This window comes from Chelonoidis abingdonii, chromosome 5 (genome assembly GCF_003597395.2).
Source record: "Chelonoidis abingdonii isolate Lonesome George chromosome 5, CheloAbing_2.0, whole genome shotgun sequence".
Classification (NCBI taxonomy): domain Eukaryota; kingdom Metazoa; phylum Chordata; order Testudines; family Testudinidae; genus Chelonoidis; species Chelonoidis abingdonii.
The window spans coordinates 20,328,092-20,345,507 of record NC_133773.1 but is presented as its reverse complement, the minus strand read 5'-3'; the positions used below and the strand labels follow the sequence as shown (position 1 = coordinate 20,345,507).

Here is a 17,416-nt window from a genome sequence, read left to right as displayed (position 1 = left end):
TCTCTGCACACTAGCTCGGGGTGAAATAGTGAATGTGAGGAATGTGCTTAGCCCTTGGAGCCTGGAACCAAGCTCTGGAGAAAATACAGGGTGTGAGGCGTGACCCTCTCCCCCTTATGCCTGTGTGTGGTTGTGTAGGCAGGGCCACAGTCAGGCCTTTTGTTAGTCTTGCGGGTCTACTGTGGATAAACTGTGACTGTGTTTAACTAAGGTGAACATCATCTTTTCTGTATTCCCAGCAGGTGACTGCTTTGAAGTACCTTGCTGAATCAAGGACTGAAAGTAGAATATGGTCTCATGCTAGATTTGTTGATATCCTGACAAATGTACATGCTAGAATTCACCATTATTAATATTAAACTCAGAAGCTCTAAATTAAATTTTTGTGTTTCTCTCAAATTCCCTTAGAATTTGTTCTCAGTTGCAGAGCAGGGAGATATAATTACTATGTATCTATGAATGTATAGTATATGTAGAAAGAAAGAGAGAGAACTAGCTCTAAACCTGTTAGGAAATCTACAGCATTAATACTGTACCAATAAAATAAATTTGCATGCATCAACTCACTTGATAAAATTTATAATAATTTTTATAGTGCAGGTGTAAATTTTTATAGGGTGAGTGTACTGAAACTTTTTTTATTTTATATAACTTTCTGCCATATTTTTAAGAGGGATTTATTGAGGGAAATCTATCGAAGCAAGCTGTCTGAAACCCTTTGTTTGATGGGAATGTAATTATTCAGCTTAGAGGTAAATGCAGCCTGCTCACAGACTTAGTGTAGCCAAAGCATCATATAATCACCTGGGGAATCATTTGCACTGTGCTGCTTGGGAAACATCCAGACAGTCTGCAAATGAGGTCATGGAGTTAATAGATGGCACTAGTCCACAGAAAGAATGGATTGGAGATATAACATTTTATTTATTCATGTTTAAACTATATAGTCTTGTCATGTATCCCTTCCATGCAATAGGAAATATACATGATGCACCATAATCTGACACCACACAAATCCTGTGGCACTTCGGAAATTCAGTGAGTCAAGTATATTTTTAAATTGGAGTGACTCCAATGCACATTTCCATCCCAAGAAATTATTTTATCATGATCATGGTAGTGTTAGGGAAGCCTCCAAAGACAGGTGCTGAGTAAGGCTTGAGAACACTCAGTACCTTCCAGAAAGTGCTGAGTCGTTTGCTGAATCAGCCTCCTAAGGTTTTATTTACCTCTGGCCAGAGAGCCAACACAGGTCTCTTTTGTAGACTTTCTTGAGTAGTGCATAGGCGAAGTGCGGCCCTCTGTCAGTGAGGGAATTTAATCTCAGTGATTAATTACAGTCCGAAAAGTGTCTCTTTATTTCAAGCCCCATTAGATTAGCAAATAGGTATATATGGGCAAACCTCAAAAGGTTAAGAGTTCAGATGCATTTTGAATAAGCATCTAACATTTAGACACTTCTATGAACTATCTGAATCACTTGAGTCTGTAGAATTGGGCTGGAAATCTAATAGCAGCTTTTTTGCAGGATTTTTAGTAGATCTGCTTCACTTTCCATCCAGAGCCACTAGATGAACAGCTGTTCTCACACTATTCTGTTGCTTCCATTTACAGATCAGGAAACAGAAATAGACCACAAGGTACACAAACCTTTCTGACCCCTATCATTGCCAGTAGGCAATCAATTAATGTTTGTATTGTTTATATAGGACTAGTTGTGTTGTGTATGGTGTTTCAACGGCATAAAACAAGGCATGGCTTCTGCTCAGAAGACCTTGTCCTCTAAGGACTTGAGCCTATATGATGTTGAGCACATGCTATTATCTGTTGAAGGTCCTCAACTCAATGGGAGTTGAGGGTGCTTGATATCTTACAGGAGTCACTGAGCATCTTGTAGGATTGGATCCTAATTAATGCAGATAACTCAATAACTATATCATGGGGGAAGGAACTGATAAGAGGGAGAGGCAATTATACAATCAGAGAGGAACACAGCTGCTAGGAGATCAGTATCTTACATGAGAAGCAGATTGTAGAAGTATTTTTTGACTGTGTATATTACTTTTTTGTTAATTTTCCCATGTTTTGTTTCTGTGTGTATTATTAATGTTTAAAGAAATAGCAAGGTGACAGAAAAGGAGCATGCTGTAGTGGAAAGATACCCAAGAAAAGTGAGGTTAGAAGGAAGAGAGCAAAGTAATTTAATTTGAGTGGCAAGAAGTAGGATGCTGTTCCAGACATAAAGGAAAGCATGAAAAAGGCACAGGGTTGTTGAGAGAAGGGAATGGAGGGTATGTTATGGGGAGAGGGGTAAGCAGAGTGGAGGGATCAGGAAAGAATGAGAGCAAAGATATAAGCAAGGACAGACCTATGTGGAGTCTTGAGGTTGAAGACTAAGAGTTTGAACTTGATTAAGAAAGAGATTGGGAGCCAGTGAAGAGATTCAAGAAGGGCAGGAGGGGAAGACGTGAGGTTAACCTTTTAAAGGGCTTGAGTTTGCATTCATGCCTATAAAAGGGCTCTGGTTTGGAGAGCAGCAGGAAAGCGGTTTTTATTATTTTCTAAACCAATTTTCCCATTCCCACCAATATATCAAATGCCCCACTTCCCCTGAGGGCATTGCCTTTCCAGCTCAGTGAGTTGGGCTCTGTGGTGCAGTGGGAGCTGACCCAACACACTGCAGAATTACAACTGTTAAAATGATTTTCCTCTTTAGTTGTATTAAAAAAACTTCTACTACCAGGTACTGTGTTGTGATTACAACATGTGAATACATACTTATGGCATCTATCTTGAGATCTACCAGAGTTGCTATCAGCCAGTCCCACTCTGCTGAGGACTGTCCTGGTTTTTCCCTTCGAAAGTTTCAAGTAAACAGCTGGATTCAGTTCTGTAGCTGGGACCATAGCCTCCAATAAGCATGAAGAGCTGGAGACGTATTTCCCAGCAGAACTCCTTCAAAGAAACGCCCTTTAAAATGGACTTGGATAAGTTAACTTAGTGTACTGACAAGCATATTCAGACTTCCTTGGATTGTTCTCAGAGTTCATACCTCAGCACTTGTGTGAAATTGGTTTGGGCTGTTACATATTCTGGGCTGTATATATGCAAATGAGCATAGCAAGCATCACGCTTTGTCTCAGAAATCCCACAACCAGCAGTGCTACAACAAGTAGCTATTCAAAGCAGGGGAGTCTCTTTTCAGTTCTCAGTGGACAGGTATCTGCATCATTAAAATAGAAACTATCACAAATGGGACTAACCTGGCCATCTTGGCAGAGGTGAAAAGGTAGAGTATAAAGCAGCCTCTTCTCCCTTTGCAGTGGTTCCTCTCTAGGTCAGAGCTAAGGCACAGTGGCATGGCAATGTGGGGAAAGATTGCACAGCTGCTGCCTGTTGTGGATAAACAGAGGACTCCTGGATCTGAGACTGTAGTGGAGATAGGTTTTGTGAACATGACATTGACATTCTCTCCTCTCATCAGTTTTAACAGGTGTAACTCCATTTTATTCAATGGAGTTAGTCTTGATTAACACAAGACTAAATTAAATTTAGGATTAAGATTTAGATCTCTCTACCACATATTTGTATGGAGCCTAGAACCATGGAGCGTTGATTCCTAATTAGGGCTTCTGGGCACTATTGTAATATAAATAACAATTAAGTCTTTAGCCTCAAGCTCCTTACTGTTATTAAACGTATGCAGTGACAGATTTGGGGTCTTATTAGGGATTTTTAAATCCCTTAATTAAAGAAAGAAAGGAAGCAAGAGACTGCATATTTTTCTCTGCAGACATTGGGTCAAATCCCAGGGTTCTTACCCAGTCCGTATGGCACTGGAAATCTAATTTGAGTGGCAAGAAGTAGGATGCTGTTCCAGACATAAGAATTTCCTTCACAAAACTTCACAAGTAACGTAGATTGCAAGAAATTCTTCCATTACTGCTTGATAGTATGAAAAGAGTTTACAATTAAACCATTAGATGATTTTCCATAGAAATAATTTTTAACTAACATTTTGCAACAACAATTTCATGAGACAGAAATTTCTTAAGATAATAAATGTATTAGTAATGGTTGGACACACAATTATTTGCTCTATTTTTTCCTGATATTCTATATAACATTTAGCTTGTGATGGAAGCAGCAGTAATTAGTTCTTCTGGGTATGCTTATTGCTACCAAGCAAGTAGCCATCTTTTGGTGCTGATTAAGCTTCTCATCTGCTAAGTAAAACAACAGGGAACAATAACTACAGTCAGGATTGAAGTTTCCACAGTAAGTACATTTTCCTTAGAAACCAAATCCACTTTAAGCCACTGCTACAAAATCAGGGTTGGCCTGGAATCTTAAGGAGTGAAAGCAAACAACATGACATTGGTCTCTCCCCACACAGATCCTGCACAGCAAAAACCAGTCTTTCTCTCTGGTATGGAATATCATGGAAAGAAGTTGGCACATGCAGTTCAGTTTCAAGGCTTGCTAACTTGTGCGTTTGAGCCGTATGATATTAAACAGCCCATCCTCACTGGCAATAGCAGGGAGGAGGAGAGCACCAATTTAATTACACGTTAGACTTCAAGGGCCTAATTCTGATATCCTTGATATCAGTGTAAATCATGAGTAACTTCCTTGAAACCAATTTGGATGCATCAATATCCACAGGAGGGGACTCAGGCCTCTGGTTTGCTCTGAATTACAGTCCAGAATGGCCAGCTTAGTGCTTTGTATCAGAGCTGTTTCATCATAAAGTTAGCATTTCCTATCATGTAGAATGAAAATCTTATGAGTTTCTCAGGACACCCATTCTGAACCAGCTGCTTTGTTGAGATTCAATAGACGCGAGCCAACAGACTCCAGAGCATGCATTATTGAAACTGAATGATCTCAACACGTTTTATTCACATTTCTGAATGAGAGGTGGATATGTTTTGTCAAGACCAAACTTTCTTTTGTGGCTGTTGGCAGTTCAGATTTAAAAATATGCATGGATCTCCTGTAGTTGAAAGGATGAAAGGGAAGTGATTTGTATATCCCCAATGAATACGAAGACCAGCATTCATTTACAGCGCAAACTAGTATGATCCTAAGTAATGAAAGCAAATGAGAACTTTAAAAAAAAATGAAATTCTTTAATTATAATTGCAAACTTGCATGAACGCATAGTAGCTAGCCATGGGTCTTACACAGTTTCCAAGGTTTAATAGTATTGTCTCTCATTTTTGTGAGAAAAAAATTACTGGAGTCAGTTTTTCTTAGCCCAGCTATACTCTCATCAAACATATATATACAAGCACAGCTCCTCCAGATATACCTTTCAGAAGAATGTAAGGCAGGTACTGCATCTGAAGTACCAACTGCAGGCTCCTGTACTTGGCATGATTGGATAAGTTGTCTTCTCATTTATTTGTTGTTCTGTTGCTGTGTTCTTGTTTACCTTCATTTCATTTTTGTTTTCAGTTGACATGTGGTCAGTAGGGTGCATCATGGGAGAAATGATTAAAGGTGCTGTGTTGTTTCCTGGCACTGATCGTATCCTTCCTAGCAGCCATTGGTCTCTGTAGGTACTTTCAATCGCTTCCCCTCAGACACTTTGGTGATAGACTAGTGCTGATATACATTTAATGTATCTAAATAACTGGGATAAATCCCATTACAAAATGCTTGCAAAGCCTGTACCTTGTTATAATGTCTTTGTCTCCTAGTAAAAGGCTTACATGGAGAACACAGTGAGTATAGTACATGAAAGAATAAACACGATGCTATGTATTGTTCATCTTTTCTGCTGGTAGCAGCCAGTGACCATCTGTTTATTAGTTATGTTGCACTATAATTGTCTCAAATTACCTTTTCTTATTTTCTTTTATAAATGACAATATTTTATTGTTCAAGTTATGTTTTATAGTGGGTACCATTAAAAATCAAGGCTTACAATATATATCAGTGAGCGGTAAATCATAGATACCACAGTTTAGGGAGAAGAGATGATAACTCAAATCCTACTTTTTGGTAAATGTTGATTTTTCTAATGGCGATCACTATATATAGAAACACAATGCTATTTAACTAGGAAATGCTTTCCAAGTGGGATTTTACTTTTTATTATAACTGAGAGTAGTCTGGATTGTACTAACTTGGTGAGTCAAGACTCTCTGCTTTAAATCATTGTAATAGTCTTCATTTTCATTATGATTTTAAAAAATGAAACTAGAGTAGATAAGCCTATCCTCTCTCTGTTAAAGCAATTAATGTGATTTTATGGAAGTAGGGTTTTTCATTATAGGTCGAATTCAGTATAGTTAGAGTTTCTAGGGGATTTTCTTGAGGTTTGGAAAAGGTAACCAGAGTGTCACAGCTAAATATGTTGTATTTAAATACATTATAAATTATATTATAAATACAAAGTATTTAGCTATGACACTCTGATTACCTTTTCCAGACCTGAAGAAGAGCACTGTAAAGCTCAAAAGCTTGTCTCTTTCACCAACAGAAGTTGGTCCAATAATATATATTTCCTCACCCGCCATCTCTCTAGCATATCTTGGGACCATCACAGCTACAGCAATACTGCAAACAAATATAGTTAAACTTATTTTAAATCAGTGGGTGTAAGGGCCCAATAAACAGAGTGTGCTTTTTAGTCATTGTACAGTTCTACACTTACTACACCGAGGAATTCTTTTTTTCCCGATTAAAGGTACCATTGAGATTTCTACACAAACTTCAATAAATGCTTCATTATTTTAACATCTGTCAGTCTGAAATTTCAGTTCACTCAGATGTAACTCAAAGGAATTACAACAAGAACCATTTGGACCATTAAGTTTATAGATTTTATATCTCATGTAGACCCTGTGCTTATAAAACACCAAGAGGGAAGAGTAGGGAGGAGTCTTCAGGTGTTAGCTACATATGTGGCTACAAATGCATTATGTGTACTGTAATCTCTCTGATTATCATTTTTGTGCTATCGCTTGCTAGATTAATTTTTCATGCATCTGATATATTCACATTGATATCTTTAAAGGGTATAATTATTTGATTAATGTGGGGAAATAGTAATATCTAAAGACTTGTGTAAAAAAAAAAAAAAAAAAAAAGAATTCTTCCTCCCACCCACCCCCCAATCTTGACTGCCTTCAGTACAGTAGTTTCTGATTTCAGTCCATATGTTTGATGGATACATGGCTGAAGTATGGGCTGCTCCTGTTCCCATTGAAATTAATGGCAAAACGACACTAGATTTCCATGGGAACAGGACTTGGACCCAGAAAGCATGAATTGGGCTAGATTCTCTGCTCTGTGAATCGGTGTAATTCCAGTTAGCACTAGCTAAGGATTCAGCCCAGGATGTGTTTCTGTGTGTTCTATGGAAATTGTGGGATAGGGTAAAGCATTCAGACTGCTATAGCTCAGCGCTGTAGTTCCATTGTTTATTAGGCTGATAGCTTTAGCTTTGTTAGATTTAATTAAAAATGTTACCAGAAAAAGGTATAAAACTATTTGAACATACCCTAAATATTAATTTTAAAAGATGAGTTTACCGTACACAGCTTTATACTTATTAAAAATAAATCAGAAAAAGCCTCTTTAATTAAACTATTAAATTCAGTTTACTATAGCAATAATTCCCAGACATCAGCCATGAGCAACTGCTGATTAGTTTGGGATTATTCCTTAATTGAGTTCATTTGTTCTCCTCATATGTTTAGCATGACTGGGGGTCTGGTCCATGACTAGGACTCTTAGGTGCTACTATAATAATAAATGATATTAGCAACAAAATTTTATTATTAATGTATTTATTTATGGTGCTATATGTGCACTGTATTTTACGTGCAACTTTGCTGTAATTTTCAGCAATTCCCTTACTTTCTTCACTGGTACTCTGCTGCAATTTATAAATTCTTTTTCAAACAGTTGAACTTGCTTCTTGAAAAAAACATTCTCTTCTAATGCATGTCATAACAACCAAATCCAACTCCTCTCATCACCGTTCAGAGACTAAGGGGATCTGATCCTGCAAGGTGCTGAGTGCCCCCTGAAACTACTGAGCTCACAATATCTAATGCAGTGAATGGAAATTGGGAGTAATCAGAAATTTAAAAGATCAGGCCCAGAATATGTTCTTCTTCAGTTCTTTGGTTCAAGTTATGCTCTTGAACTCTGAATTCATTGGAGTCCCACAACCAATATTGACACAATATGGAGTAGTGCCAGCAGGAAATAAGGTCTATAACCTTTGTGACCCTGATTCAGTCGAGCATTTAAGCATTTTCTTAATTATAAGCATATGCTTCATTCACATTCATTCCAGTTGGATTCAAAGATATGCTAAAATTAAGCACATGCTTAAGTGTTTTGCACAAGTAGGACTTTTATCATTACTCTATCAAGTAAATATCACATAGGAGGAACCTGTGGATATTTATAGCAACAGAAGACTTACAAATCTATTTTTTTTGTTGTTATTGCCAGGTGTAAGAAAGAAGGGAAATTGGTTAAGAAAGTTAGTGGACCAAATTTTGTTCTCAGTCAAGCAGAGAGAACCTGTGAGGATATTTTCTGCAAATATCTGTTTCAAATAACAAACAAAATTTGATTTGAAAAGTGTTTGTTATGCTTTTACATTCGCCTTGCATGAACATTTGAACACTCAAGACTAACACAAATACTCATAAAAAGCAATTACAAACACAGATGCTGATTTTTTTTCCCCCCAGTGGGTGCTCCACCCCTGCTCTGCCCCAAGGCCCCACTTCTGCTCTGCCTCTTTCCCCGAGGCCCCACCCTCATTCTGACTCTTCCTGCCCTGCCCTTTCTCCCCCTCTTCTCCTCTCCACTTCCCCCGAGCATCTCCTGGCAGCTGCTTGCTGGTCTGCTGGCCAATGCTTGGCCCACCAAACAGCCGATCAGCAGCCAGCCAGGAGCCCTGGAACCCCCATTTCTTTCCGTAGGTGTTTGAGCCCTGGAGTCAGCATCTGTGATTACAAATTCAAAAACTTGAATATTGACCAAAAATGAACTTTAAATAGTATATTTGATTATAAAATTCACAGTTTGCAAGTCACATGAGTTTGATTTGGTGTATAATCACATGATATTTTTTCTGTTTTCTGAATTGGATGGCTTATGTAACAAACCAAAGTAGCTAGAATTGCAAATTTTACAAGCAAATATGATTGTGGAGAAATTGCAAGCAGGTCTAGCTCTGTTTTACCCTTGTAAACCCTCCAAATTAATTGGGTGTACACAAGTGTTAGCGAGAGCAGAATTTAGCTGTTGTTCTTTTACAAGTCGTCTCTGAGAAATGATCAAATTGTAGATGGAAGTTTTACATCGTTAACAATTCTTTCAGTCTTCATTGGCTCACAATTGTAAAATGCTGCACTCCTTTCCTAGTGTTTTCAGTGTTCGACTATGCTACAGCTGGTTAAAAGGAGGTGGAACACTTTTTTTGGTTCCGTATTTGCCTCTGTCCAGTCTCAGTTGCAGCAACGCTGGGATTTATGGTTGAGGGCCTACAATTCAGGACCTTCAATTAAGGAATGAACTGTGGCTTTTTCACCAGCTCTGAGCAAGATTCTGCCTCACAGTTTCCTCTTGTTTTGCATATACTCCACTCTCTTGGGTAGGGGGAGAAGGGGCATACCAGCCTCACAGAGAATGCCCTTGTTCCCACAATGCTACCTGTGATTTGAGTCGGCTGCACAAAGGAGTAATGGGTGCCTCACTCACCTTAATTCCTGTGGTTAACTACGAAAGCAAAGGTTATGCATAGCTTTTTTTTTTCCCCCCCCCCAAGAACAGCTTCCAAACAACTTTTGTAACCTTTCACTAGGAAGTCTGTGAATGCATATGGGAATGTATATAATGACGATGTATGGGGAAAATCTGATGGTGTCGTGTGTAAACTTTTATCAGCATGAGTATGGGACGGCCATGTGACTCAGCATTTATGAAGCCATATTCCACCACACAATCATGAATTCTGTGTACGCCACATAATTTTTTAAAACTATTTTAGAACTGTCTTAGCAATTTTTAAAATAATTGCTTCCATCTGGAAAACCAGATGCCTTACAGCATGTATCCAACTGTACAGGACTCAAGGGTGGAAGTATACCAAAGCCATTTTACAAGCCTTTAAAAGTAACCTAGAATAGTTTTTTCTATAATTAATAATGTTATATATGGCTTGACATCAGAGTCTAACAAGGCTAAGAACAAATGCTTATACTATAGGAGAAGGAGAATTTCAGATTTCTAATGGTTTAGCTGCTAGTTTAAAAGCTTCCATTTCTATCCTGATGAATCACAAGATATTGAACTTCAAACCTGTCGTTTGTTCAGGACTAAATGTTGCCCATTCTAGACCTTGGTCCTCTAATTTTGAAGGGACAGTTGACACATTTACAGATAAAGAAACAACGTATGTACCTTTTTCCACCACATATGATCATTACTGATAAAGTGAAACGGTACTTATAAAGGACCTACAGTCCTTTCTCTTTCACTATACGAATGGTGTGTAGATCTAGATATGAGAGAGCACATGAAAGAGAAAATGAAAACACAGATGAAAAAAGTAAAAAGGTGAAAATTAAATGCAGTTTGTTTAATTATAGCAGAAATATATGGGTGTGTAGGTATGTATATATGTATTATAGGTGAGGCTATAGGTATCGCCACCTATTATTAGAGTTTGCTGACAATTCCCATTATAACATCTTGTTTTCAGTTGCTTATGACTTTGTTAAATCTAACCATTTGGGCTGAAATTATCCATATCATTTATCTGCCTCAGGATCAATGTTCTTTTAATATTTTCGCAAAAACAGTTAAGTCATTTCCAAGAATGAGGCTAGGGAAAAAATATGTTGCTTTGCCCGTGTTAAAAAATTCTGGTGACCATGCTCTTAGCAGGGACTTGAAATTTGGCAGGGGGTGGCCTTATGTTTCAGGGAGATGCCTTTTTTTGTCTCTAAAAATTCACCACAATCTGGCCAATTAGAAAATTTGCAATTTGCACGTGCTTGGCAGAGACTTCTTAAATTTTAGTAGCTAAACTCCTTGAAGATTCCACTGATGCTGAGCATGCTCCTGCTAAAGTGGTTTGTCTGAGGTCAATCTTTGACTATGGGACCACAGTCTTTCTTTTATTATTATTATATGTCTACAATTGTAGAAAGAATTCTATTATTTTGAGAAATAATGGTACAGTATGTTTTCTCTTAGGGCCAAATCCTGTTCTCCTTAGATGTGTGATTAGTTCCACTGGCTTAAATTTCCTCAAGCAGGTAATCCCACTGAAGTGTGTGAGCGAAATCTGGATTAAAAACTGTGGAACAAACTGCTCACGTTTCTCACAGGTGGCTTCAGTGGAAATACTCCTCTGAGTTATGTAAGGAAGATTGAGCCAAGTATCATTATTCATATGTGCCCCAAGAGATGGTGCTAAAGGTTACACATTCAACCTTAACTTCTGAATTTCCTGACTTGTCAGGGCTTAATTGTGCAATTTTAACTTTGCAAAAATATTTTATATTAAAGTATTTTCCTGGTGTAGATTTTTATTTTGTTTAGGAAAATAGTTATTTTAATCTTGGGATAAGGATGTGATTATTTACTGAGTAGTAATGGTGAAAAAACTCTTAAGAGAATGTTACAGTTTAAAAAAAGGGTTGGAAGTTTTGGAAATTCCAATTTAAGAATCCACTCTCAAGATAAACCTTCACTCAAATGACGTTAACTTTGCACTCTTCCCTTACCAAGCTTCCATCCTGCACACATGTTGCCCCTTGAGGTTTTTCTGGTGATATTTTGCTGAAGAACTCTTGATGAAGAAGATTGAGATAAGGACTTTTGGAAGTCAGTTTACTAAATCCATATATGTGCATAGTTTTACTGTGTTTTTGAGCGGCAATGGAATATGTAAGTGGCCTTTGTCTTTTATGCCCATATGTCTGTGATATGATAGTGATCCCAAGTCACACCATTCCATGTGATGTATTTAATTTTGGATCAAGTCTTCTTATAGAGTTTAAGGCCAGAAGGGACCACCATATCATCTAGTCTGATTTCCTGTATATCACAGCCAACAACACAACTCAGTGTCTGTGCGCTAAGCTCAATGACCAACGTAAGACCAAGTATTACACTTTGCAGGAGATTAGACTGTTATGTGCCATAGGCAGACAATAGGAGAGACTAAGATGCACCAATGCATGAGGCACCTGCGATGCAGGGAATTGATTAAGTGAGATATACCCAGATAATCCTAGCAAGTGACCTGCACCCTCACACTGCAGAAGAAGTTGAGAAAACCACAAAGTCACTACTAATCTGACCTGTGGAATTTCTTTCCTGACCTCGCATATGGTTATCTATTAGACCCTGATCAAGTGAGCAAGAACCAAATAGCTGTAGCCCTAGACATAGTGAGCCTCATTCTTATTTACACTAAGTCCACTTTATGTATATTTACACCTATTTTAAGTATATTTACACCTATTTTAAGGGCCCTTTTTACTACCTGGGTATGATCCTCAGTTGACATAAAATGTCATTGACTTCAATAAAGCTATGATGATTTACACCAGTTGAGGATCTGGCCCTTAGAATGACAAAAGTTGTCATAGTATAAATAAGAAATTGGGCCTAATGGCTAGAAGTCTCAGATTGTGACATCATTTTTACATTTGAAACCACGTGTACTTTTGGGTATTGTCCTGAATGACTGTACTCAAATTCGGTCACATTTTGTGAAGAGATGTAAAAATCTTGCTTTTGTTTTTGTTTTCGTGGGTGAATGTCTATGGTCTTAAAGAAGACGGGACAATTTCACTCTAGCAATGTTAGTACCTGTTAACTTCAGTCAAAAATGCCTTAATTGCATGTAATTAATCTTACCCACAAGAATAAGGTCCTGTCTACTTAGATTCCCTCTCTATTTTGGAGTCACTGATGTGATTAAGATATTCATTGCCTTTAATTTTTTTGCCTTAGTTTTGGTTGTTCTGGGATAGAGAGAGAGAGGGGAATAAGTTAAGGTGATTTGGGTTACCTTAACTAGACGTGTCAATATTTTCTAATATGTTTTAGTTTTTAGTCGTCCAACTTCTAAGCTTTCCAACATTCATGAGTTTGACAAAACTTTCTTTTAAAGTTTCCTCCTGACATTAATAAATAATATTTTTACATTTAAAATTGGGATAACAATATTTTTTGTGGGGGAGGGAATTTCCTTAGAATTTTTTTAAAAATAAGTTTTGTATAAATGCCCGTGACACTTCAGTGTCACTGTAACTTTCTAAAGAGTGTACTGATGACTCTGATGTTAAATAATAAGTCTGAGTCAATTAGCACAGCATAACAATGTCATGTATTAAAATAAAAACTTTAATGTGAAAAATGTTTTCCATGAGGCTGTGAATATTCTAAGGAATACATGACCTGGTGGTTTAAGCATGGCATTTGTTTACCTTGTTGGTCTATCCAAAGAGCATTGGAATGAGTACAAATCCCCGGGGAAATCTGTTATTCATGTGACATGGGTAACTTGAAACAGCTTCATACTTGACAATCACAAGTCACCCATGTCGTGTCTCCCACCTTGGTAACTAAGTTTGTGTACACCATTGACACCTGGCTTGAAATAGCTAGAAGAAGCTTTTAGGTGCAAGAATTCTGCCTGTCATTGGACTTTGACACCTTGGCCTAAAACTTTTTGAAGCGGTGTCTTAAACTGCATGCACTAAAGACAGTATCATCTTGTTTCCATCTTGCCAACCAGTTAGCTCATCGACAGCTGCAGGTCCTTCTGAGCAATTAGCCAGTTATTTTTGAAGTGTACCCTATGTATCTGGGGATAAAGCTTGACTACTCTCTGTCCTGTCAAAAACATATCAAGAAGATGCGATTAAAATCAAGCCAAGATTTGCACACCTCCACAGGCTTGTTGTCAACTCATGGGGCAGTAGTGCTGCAACCTTATGGACATCTACCAGTGCCCTAATTATTGCACCTACTGAATACTGTGTTAGGAGCATGGGTCTCCAGTCATCATTTTGGATATTGGACTTAATGATCAACTCTGCCTTTGTATCATCACTGGTGTGAGCTGGACAACTTCAGTTTCTATCTATCTGCTCCTGGCTGGCACTGTTTCCCTGGTGAGAAGTCAGGGCCCTGGCTGCATTACTATGCATAGCTATGTATCAAGACAGCTTACTTCACAATTTCATCGGAAAGCCCCTTAAAAATAGTAGTTAAAGTCAAAGACGTCCCTTTTCTGAAATAGTTGAGCCTCTCAAACAGGACATCAGACATGATCTTTCTAAAGTGTGGCAGCAACATGTCATGTGGGACAATATTTTGGATTGATGGCAAGTTTCTTGGCAGATAGCTCAGATCTGTGTCCCCTAGCCTGTCTGGATCAGCTCTCACATGCCTCTTAGAACAACCATATGAACTGAAAGATCTTTCTTCATTACAGCAGGTTATGTTGTGTTCATGGGCGGTTTAACTTACATCTTTTACTGTTGGGGGTGCTAAAGCTCCCCATCCTGCCCCTATGGAACTCAAGAACAAACAGCATGCCATCTGGTTATGAATTGCCCTCTTTATCATCTTTCTGGTGCTTGACATCTGTGGATGATGCTGCCGCGTTAGAATGGCTACGTCACTTACCCGACATCTAATTAATTGTTTGTGCTATCAGACATCATACACCAGAAGTCTATCCAAAGCTCCTAATTGCTGCCAAAGACCAAGCAGACACTATAATTAATGTATCTGAAACCATAAACACATTGTAATGTACACATCTGGACCCTGCCTTTATCCTAAAATATGAATTCCTCCCCCACTTTATTAACTAAATCGTTATTCCCTGTCTACTACCCAAAACTAATGAAAGGCCCAGGGGAAGCTTACTTCACCTTAAGTCTGCATATATCATCATGGTGGTAGTGTTTCCTGATGCCACTCCATTCACCTCATTTCTGTTGCCATGCAAGTTACATTCACACTCGTCCATTTACCGATATGCAACTTAGCCACTGTTCACATCATCTCTGTTTTTGACCACTACATATGCATCTAGGGCTCAAACTTAGACATTTGTGTTAAATCAAAGTTTATATTTTGCAGCATTGAGGACATTGTTTCTGCCCACTGGCCAGGGAAAGCTTTTTGTCTTTGCAGTGGCAAGTAAGCAAGTGGTTTTCCAAGCCCTGAATATCTAGATGCTGTGTCACTGCAGCATTTGACCACTCTTTACAAGTGTCCCATTTCCCCTCTGGGTATTTGTCACTGACTCTGATCAACATTGGGGTGGAAAGGCATCTAGGATGAAACATTTTTCCCTGGTGTAAAGCCATTTATGTCAATGAAGTTACACCAGAAAGTTCACAATGGATAAATTTGATCCAGTAACTCTAGAAAACCAGACACTGAAATGGGGTGCTACTGCCTGATCAATATGCAGCTGTACCCTGTCATGCATTTGACTTTTAGAAAGTAATGGACAAGCTAAGTGCAGGTAAATAGAAAGTAGTAACAGTAGAACTAAAATATACTAGTGTGAGTAAAGCAAGCAGCAATCTAGACTCATTTTTCTTCTGTACTTTTCTTCCCCATCTTTTATTACTAGGGATTTATCTATAAAAGTAGCTTAATTGTTTTACAGAACTCATCTGTTTCTGCTATCTATTCCTCCTTTTAAATCTTGATCCTATGCTACGATGACACAAATCATAGATTTAGTCAAGTGGAAGACAACCAGGAAGAAATCTTAAGGAACAGAAACCCTATTCATTCACCTTTCCCAAGTAATTGTTTTCCCACGAAGCATCAGCAGCTCTTTAAGGGGTTTCCTTGTGAAATGTGAAGTTTGCAATGTTTGATGTTGTCATTTGCATACTAGGTATCTGATTGATGTTATATCCACTACAAAAACTCCTAATCAGTACATTGTTATGGATTTAAAAGTTAGGTATTAAAATTGTTTATTATATATAGTAATGGCAGTACTTCACATGTAGAAAGCCCTTTTCATATGAGGAGCACAGTTTTTTGGTTTAATTTTTTAAAACAATTAGCCTCATTGCACTCCTATAATCATTTTATGGATGGGTAAATTGAAGTACAAATAACTGAAGTAGATAGTTCAAGATCATATAGTAAGACTGTGGTGGGAATGGAAGTAGAACTCCTGTTTTGACTCCTGGTCTCCTGTTCCAATAACTGCACAGAAATGCCTCCCCTCTCTGTGTCATGAGTCCAGTATATTGGCCTCTGCTGTATTAATTAGAGCAGGGCAGGAAACAGGTTTTCTGTCCTATGAAATTTCAAAAATTTTAAATTTTTCCTATCATGAGTCAGGATTAAAATCATATTAAAAAAATCCAGATTGGGTCAGCTGAAACATTTTTATTTCAGTAATTTCAGAATACTTCATTTGAGATTTAACTTTTTTAAGCTTTTAAACCAGTTTTACTATAAATTAACTATTTTAAAAAATGAAATGTCATTTTGAACCAAAAAATGAAACTTCACTTTGAAATTTTTTTTTCCCAAAAATATTTCTAATCAAGAAATTTATCAAAATCAACCCTTTCCGAGGAACAGTTTCAGTTTTGATGGATTGACATTTTCAGGTGGAAAAAATTTATCATAAAATTCACAATCAATTCTAATTTAATTTGCATACTGTTTTAATTATGGTGCCTACAATGGCTTCACCCCTGGGCTAGAATACTTTGTTTTGTGGGTTATGATGACAGAATTAATTTAAGAGGATGGATTTTCTCATGTAACATGGATTGCTCAATTGAGGACACATTCTGGTTCATGATAAATTTCATTTGATAGCATCTATACTTAGAGGTCAGTTTTTGAAAAGTTCATCTCCACCTATGCTAGACCATATTATTCATAGTAACATTTGTGATTCCTCTCTTCTGGATTTTGCAAGTTTGGGCAAATGGCCACCTGAATGTAAACTGCCACTGGTTGTAGGGTTGAATTTTGCAAAACTAAAATCACACCCAGTTCAGTTCATCTCCTGTAGTCAGAGACTTTAAAGACCAGAAGGGATCATTATGCACATCTCAGGACACAGAATCTCACCCACCCATGCCTGGAATAGACCCATAACCTCTGGCCGTGGTGCTTATACTTAGTAGTAGTAGTTTTGTTACTCCTTATTTTGCCAAATATATTTAAGCCAATGTACACAAAATAGGCAAAGTTTTATTGGCAAATCTGGTGTTGCTCCCACAAATGAAAATATGCCTGGAAAAGATTTTCTTTCCTTTCTCTCCATCGCCTGATATGATTTTTTTGAAACTTAATGTATGGATTAGTTTTGTGTGATATATACCTACCATGTATCATCTTCAAAGCAACTCCT

At 37.7% G+C, this 17,416-nt stretch overlaps 1 protein-coding gene across 12 annotated transcripts in view; it reads left to right on the top strand.

Moving 5' to 3' along the window:
* The window catches only part of MAPK10 (mitogen-activated protein kinase 10), a 260,373-nt gene that overhangs the window by 203,378 nt on the left and 39,579 nt on the right, over nt 1–17,416 (top strand). For 2 of the 12 annotated variants that reach the window (XM_075066125.1, XM_075066124.1), the window contains exon 9: nt 5,461–5,532. The exons of the other annotated variants lie outside the window; for them this stretch is intronic. In XM_075066125.1, coding sequence (XP_074922226.1) covers nt 5,461–5,532 — 72 coding nt within the window. The remainder of the gene's footprint in view (nt 1–5,460; nt 5,533–17,416) is intronic. 12 annotated transcript variants of the gene reach the window in all.